The 6,358-nt window shown below is 37.2% G+C and overlaps 1 protein-coding gene across 3 annotated transcripts; it reads left to right on the top strand.

Moving 5' to 3' along the window:
- On the top strand, positions 18-6,129 carry LOC109234536 (DEAD-box ATP-dependent RNA helicase 1-like). 3 transcript variants are annotated; one of them, XR_002069264.1, is made up of 5 exons: positions 18-545; positions 1,271-1,475; positions 2,090-2,195; positions 2,409-2,579; positions 5,479-6,129. XR_002069264.1 is itself a non-coding variant. In XM_019400557.1 (4 exons), the coding sequence occupies exons 2-4, from the start codon at positions 1,329-1,331 to the stop codon at positions 2,498-2,500; spliced, it is 345 nt and encodes a 114-aa protein (XP_019256102.1). In that variant the 5' UTR covers positions 18-545; positions 1,271-1,328; the 3' UTR covers positions 2,501-2,851. The 3 variants fall into 3 exon arrangements, 1 of the variants encoding a protein (XP_019256102.1); XM_019400557.1 differs by lacking the exon at positions 5,479-6,129 and having other exon boundaries at positions 2,409-2,851; XR_002069265.1 differs by lacking the exons at positions 18-545; positions 1,271-1,475 and adding an exon at positions 1,743-1,870 and having other exon boundaries at positions 5,479-6,125.

Genomic DNA, 6,358 nt, shown 5'->3' with positions numbered 1-6,358 from the left:
CCCCCCCCCAAGTTAAAAAAAAAGGGAGGAAAAGAATAAAGAATAGGGCTTTTTTTGCTATTTGAGTGTTAGGACTCCTCTCGAAATTACATTTTTAATAATGTTTAATTTGAGCTGTTGGATAAATATTTTTATTGTCGGATACTGGATGCTGAAGTTAGCAATTTCAATTGCAATTTAGTGTTACAAGTACTATCTATATTCATGTATATCAGGTATGTGTTCAATTTGAAAAAGTGTGCACCTCACTTTTCGCTCCCATTGGAATTGCTGCTATTTTTGCGTCCTTTGCTTTTGAAGACACTGTTCTTCACTAGAAGATGATTGATATTGGTATTTTACCTTCCTTCTGTGTAGATATGCCAATCGAAGCTTAAGCCACTTTATCTAGTTTCCCTTCTTCAAAGTCTGCAAGGGGAGAAATCAATTGTTTTCACATCATCTGTGGAGTCCACTCATAGATTATGCACCTTGCTTAAGTTTTTCGACAATTTGCAAATTGAGTTCAAGGAGTACTCTCGTCTTCAACGTCAATCTTTAAGAAGGTACTGTAGATACATTCCCATAACAACTTTAATTTAGTTCTGAGCTTTTACATTAGTCGATTTGCTAGACAATTTTGCAGTCAGCTGTACTAAAGATGCTTTGCATGAGCACACACGTTACTGAAGCTAACTGAAGGTAGTCATGCAAGGAGCACGTACGTTGCTGGACAATTTTGATTTACTATTGTACTGTTATACGTTTTATTCTGCTTAATCGGTTTCCAAGGTACTATATTAGAAGTGTAAAAATCTTAGGTTTTTGTGACAAAAGGGATAGTTTTCCCTACTCCCAAAATTATGCATCAGAGACAATCTTCATTATAAAAAAATGTATCACGAGACAGTCTTGTGTTGCCATATGAGAATGTCTGCATCTTACAAGAAATCCTGTCTACCCTAATCCAAGTGGCTGCTAAGAGCTGTTAATCTTTATACGTTTAGAAAAAGGGCATGTTTGGTGTTGTTCTATCTCGGTCACAACCTAATTTTATTATGGCTTTAAACTCTGGAAATTGGATTAAGTGGAAAACTTTTCTAAAAAGAGAAAAGTAAGTAGAGAATAAAGAAACTATTTTGTACTTATACCTGTAGAAAGGTGGTGGTGCTATGTTTATTTAGGACACATATTGTCGTGCAAGAACACCTGTGTGAATGTTGTGGTATTTCTTGTTGTTTACTCAAGTGTACTGTATTGCAATTTCATGTCGCGAACTTTTTTCGTGCAGCAAGACGTTGAGCGCCTTCAGGGCAGGACAAGTGCAAGTGCTTATTTCTTCTGATGCTATGACTCGTGGAATGGATGTTGAAGGAGTTAGAAATGTCGTTAACTATGACATGCCTGCGTATATAAAAACATTTATTCATCGGGTGGGTCGAACTGCAAGAGCAGGCCAAAGTGGGTGTTGCTTTACTTTATTACGCAAAGACGAGGTATGTTTTTTAGTGGTGATGAAGTGAAGGTTGTTAAGGTGATCTATTTTTGTAAAATGATTTTAAGTTCCGTCCCTGAAGGGAGCTGACATTTTTGTAAATTACCTGATGCAGTAAATCTAACTTTTGCATGATATTAGGATTTTTTTTTTGGGGGGTTGGGGGGCAACAAATCATCTTGGATTAACTGAGGTATTCTCTAACAGTAGAGTTATGACTACTTGAGCTGGTCCCTACCATCAAATGGTCACAAAATTGAAAAAGAAGTCTGATCTTGAAGCTTATAAGCTACCATAAAAGCTAAGCCGTCCTCCACTGTCAGTTTGCTCCTTCAGTCTTCATATTGTGCTCCTAACTGTCACAGCAATTCAGTGTTCAATTTATTGGGATAATAAGTATGATATATGAACATACTTAAAAAATATGATGTAATCTCTGACTATTAACTACATATACCACCAGGTTTCACAACCGTTTCCAAGATAATAACTTTTGGTGAAGGAGTTTGATTTGAGACATCAAATCACTAAACTTTCTTTTGCTTTTTGCAGCAAATGTTCCTATCTTTATTCTTTATTGTTTGAATATGGAATCTCTAATGCTAATTATTTCAGGTTAAGCGGTTCAAGAAGCTGTTACAAAAAGCTGACTGTGACTCTTGCCCCACCTATTCTGTTTCTTCTGAAGTTATAGAGTCACTCAACTCTGTGTATACCTCAGGTATTTTTCTTTTCCCATTTTCAACATATTGGAAGTACTCGGCGAGAGTAGTTGTTTGGTCAATGTGGTTGTAGTTGAGAATTATGAAGAGAACACAACTTGAGATCTCATATTAGCCTTTTTGGTGAAAATAAATATTTGCACAGGTTCTGCAATTACTCTTCCGATATTCTCTGTCTTTTTAATTTAACCTCTTTTTTCCTTATCCTCAAGCTTTGGAGAAACTTAGAGAGAATGTTGAATCGGAAAAGTTTAAGAAGAGCAAGATTAGATTGAAGTCTTCAAATGTCAGAAAGGAGAAGTGAAAAGCTGCCGCGGGGATAACTTCCATTTTCTTAACCAGTGTAGTACTGAATTGCCAACCAAATTATGATTACACCATAGGTGAGTATCTACATTTCGATGTTATTATGTGATTTTAATTTTTTATGAGATTGTGTTTCTCGATGCTTGCCTATGGATTATCACCACTGCTCTTGGTTCTTTTTTAGTGGATGCCGTGCAAAATGGTTAACAGAAGAAAGTGTTCCGATGTTTCTTTTTGACAGTGGTAATTTGTAAGGGGCTTTGTTGTACTTTTTTTTTTATCTCTTTTCTAATGCTGTTATCTTCATCCAGACAATGTAAATACGTTCAGGCTTAGTGCTATTCTTGTAATTTCTTCCTTTATGTTTAAAAAGTCGCACTCTTTTAGTAACAATTGATCAAAATGTGAAGACAGACAAATGATTCTTGCAAAACTTTTAGTATTGGATAAGCTGAAGGAGAGGAAAATGAAAAATCAAATAATCTTGAGTTCTCTGATTATTTTTAGTTCCATTGACCATAAGCCACCAGTCAACTTGTAGGAGAAGGCGAAGTGCATGGAAGTTTGCGCCGCTAGCTCTCATGTGGGTGGATTGGAAAGAACGAAATAAGAGAGCTGTAGAGACGAATTTTGTTCAGTTAAGGAGTAGTATATTATCCCTTATTTCTTTTTGGTGCACCAATAAGGTTCCTTTATGTGTAGAAGAATGGGCGTCGTTCGTGGAAAACCATCTCGTTTTGTAGGTTTTCTTCTTTTTGGTATACTTCTATAAAATTATTACTCTATCAAAAAAAAAGGCCGAAGGGAAGCCTTGTATGAAGAACCTTTTATGATGGTATTTTAATTATACAGTTAAACTCGAGCCTCTCTGTCTTTACTTTGGCCACTTAACGCGTGAGTTGCTAATTTATGAAGCTACCAGATTTCATTAGATCCATATTGGTTCAATGGAAGAAGAAGCTAAGAATGTCAGTCAATTACATCTGAACTATCCCTTATTTATGTGGAAATGCCGCTAGGACGCAGAACAACGGCTGTGAAGTGGCTGTAAAGATGAGAGGTGACTCCAGCCTGTCGAGAGGATGATGCCAAAGGAACAAGGACAAGGGGGTTATGGTGCTGATACCTCGTGAACCAGACAACAAGGAAAGATGAACCTGGTGGGGGAACTAAAATCAGGGAAAAGGAAGGAGGAGAAGAAGAATGATGAATTCCTGATAGCAAGGAAACTGAGGTGGGAAGAATGAGGGAACTTTTTATGGAAGGGAGAATAAACCACAAAATGGGTAGACTACTGAAGGAGAAGAGAAAAGGAAGCAGAGGAAACTGAAAACTGAAACTGCAAGGGAACTAGACTATCAAAGGAAGTCTAAGGGTAGGGAGAGAGGAGGGAGGAGGGGAGAGGGTCAGAAGATTGAAGTTGGAGGGTAAACTGACTCACACGTTAAGAATGATGGTTTCTTGTTGTTTGGGTGGAAATCACTGGTTCATAACAAAAGGAAGAAGCGCTGGGCAGAAAGACCAGTTAGTATTATATAGCAGGAAAGCGGATCAGTAGGTTCTTTTGATGTAAAGTTGCTAATTGGTTGTATAAGCATGGATGTTTCGACATTCTCGTATTCTGATCTAATTAGGTGCAGCTGAGTTCACTGAGCTATAACTTGCTAATATATGCTTGTTATTCCTTCCTTAGTGCTTGCTTTATGGAATAAAATGCGCTGTTTATTTATAAAAGAAACACAGAAAGTACTGTGCATACAATTTCTTCTGCCGTATAGAAATAACTTTAGGAATATTTAAAGAAGTAGCAATAGAAGTTCACTGCTAGTTCGATGGAGGAATTTTCCTTACTCCCACAGGTTACATACTATCTAATCTCCGCAAAGCTTGGAGGACTTAGTAACTAAGTAAGAGAAAAAATTTGCAGAAGGAAAACATTTAGAAATCAGTAGACTGGTCCGGAAATTGAAAATTGAAAGAACTTTCAGCAAGTCTAAGTAGATACTTCAGCTGCCAAATACAGAAAAAGATCTCTGAACTTCTTTGAGAAAATGTTTAGAATTTTTTGCATTTGAAGATGAAGCAGAATAAGCTGAAGATGCTGAAGGTGAAGGACTCTTCCGAGAAAGTGACTCGCTTGTGCCAACTTCCCTCTCCTCCTCATTGATGGTATCTAGCATCTTCGAGGCTCGGTGTCTCATGACATTTACAAACTTTGGTGGTGCTACCTCTGTAACAAACCTAGCAATACGAGCATTTGCCATTTTCTTTAGTAGGTTTTGGGAGAGACTTTCGAGGGAAAGGTTCAAAGTACTATGTAGAATTGTAGAAGTTGTGTTTGAGAAGGTGGGTTGTATGACTAAGAAATCACATAACGGATGAAATTTATAGGGGTGTGGATTAGATTATCCATCTATGGTCTGGCTTAAATTGCCCAAGTCATCTTAATCGAAAGGCTTTTATCATTTTTAGCTGTTAGTGCCGCACTTGCTTTTCATATTAATTGCAAATATAAAGATGTTTCCCATTGCAGTCATCCTCTTGATGAGATATCCTCATATATGGGACCTCAGAATATAATGTGTCTATGCATGAGTAGGAAAAAACACATAACTTAAATATTATGCGGTATTTGTTGCCATTGAAAACTTCCAATTTTGAACTTTTCCTCATCGAGCTGGAACCTGCTGATTGAATGACACATGTCCTTTCTGCATTTAGTGATTCACAGCGTATGCACAATTATTGTGATTGATTGTGTGCATGTTAACAAAAGGCATCTCGCTGGAGATGCATTTGTAGCTTTATAGAATTGTAGTTGGTAACTTGATTAAGCATCTACTAATCCCTCTATGTGGCTTATCTGCTAGAGACTTGTTTATTTCCTGCAGAATATTTATAAAAACTGTATTTCACTTGTTTGTGCGTGAAGAATGAAGACCTTTAGTTAATGGCTTTTTAACCTTAATTATACAGTTCAACTCGAGCTGCTCTGGCTTTTACTATGGTCACTGAGTTAATGCATAAGCTGGTAATTTATGAAGCAAGCAGATTCCATTTTTGTTCAATGGAAAAGGAAGCTAAGAATGTCGATCGATTACATGTGAACAGTCCTTATTTATGTGGAAATACTGCTACTGCACTGAGCAACAGCTATGGAAGTGGCTGTAAAGATGAGAGGGTGTCTCCAGCGAGTCAAAAGGATGATACCAGGAGGAGGAACAAGGACAAGGGGGTTATGGTGCTGATATCTCATGAATCAGACCACAGTACCAATGAAAGAGGAAAAATAGGGGAAAAGGAATGAGGAGCAGAAGAAGGATGAATTCCTGATAGCAAGGAAACAGAGGACGTAGGAGAGCCTCAAATGGGGTAAGCAAACAATTTTCTCAAGATCATGGAAACTGGAAACTAAAAATGTCATTAGAACTAGACTCGCAAAAGAGAACAAGGAGTATCTGAAGATTGAGGTTGGAGGGCCAACTCACTCACACGTGAAGAATTAAGCTTCATTAGACAATGGACGCTTTTCATTCTGTTTTTTTTTACTTTTTGTTTGAAAAAACACAGAAAGAATGGGTTGTGAGAGAATTTTGGGAATTGTATATTCAATGATGTACTAATTCTAATAAACTAAATTTCATTTAATGAATAGATTAAAATATTTAGAATAAATAGATATAGAGCGGGTAGCGGAAATCGAACCCGCATCGTTAGCTTGGAAGGCTAGGGGTTATAGTCGATGTCGATTCATCATTTTTAATGTCTCTATTTCAGAACCGAACATGAAACTTTGGTCTTGTTGTTTTCGAGGTAAAGTTGCTCAGTTGTTTGTAGTAACTAGTAAGTAGGAATG

This window comes from Nicotiana attenuata, chromosome 11 (assembly GCF_001879085.1).
Source record: "Nicotiana attenuata strain UT chromosome 11, NIATTr2, whole genome shotgun sequence".
Lineage (NCBI taxonomy): Eukaryota > Viridiplantae > Streptophyta > Magnoliopsida > Solanales > Solanaceae > Nicotiana > Nicotiana attenuata.
The sequence above is the reverse complement of the archived record's forward strand: the minus strand, read 5'-3'. Positions and strand labels throughout refer to the sequence as shown.

Bases quoted from the DNA above. Each gene is read 5' to 3' on its own strand.
- LOC109234536 (XM_019400557.1), top strand. From the start codon at position 1,329: ATGACTCGTGGAATGGATGTTGAAGGAGTTAGAAATGTCGTTAACTAT. The intron at 1,476-2,089 runs GTATGTTTTTTA...TAATTATTTCAG, and splicing joins CTTTATTACGCAAAGACGAG to GTTAAGCGGTTCAAGAAGCT. The intron at 2,196-2,408 runs GTATTTTTCTTT...CTTATCCTCAAG, and splicing joins CAACTCTGTGTATACCTCAG to CTTTGGAGAAACTTAGAGAG.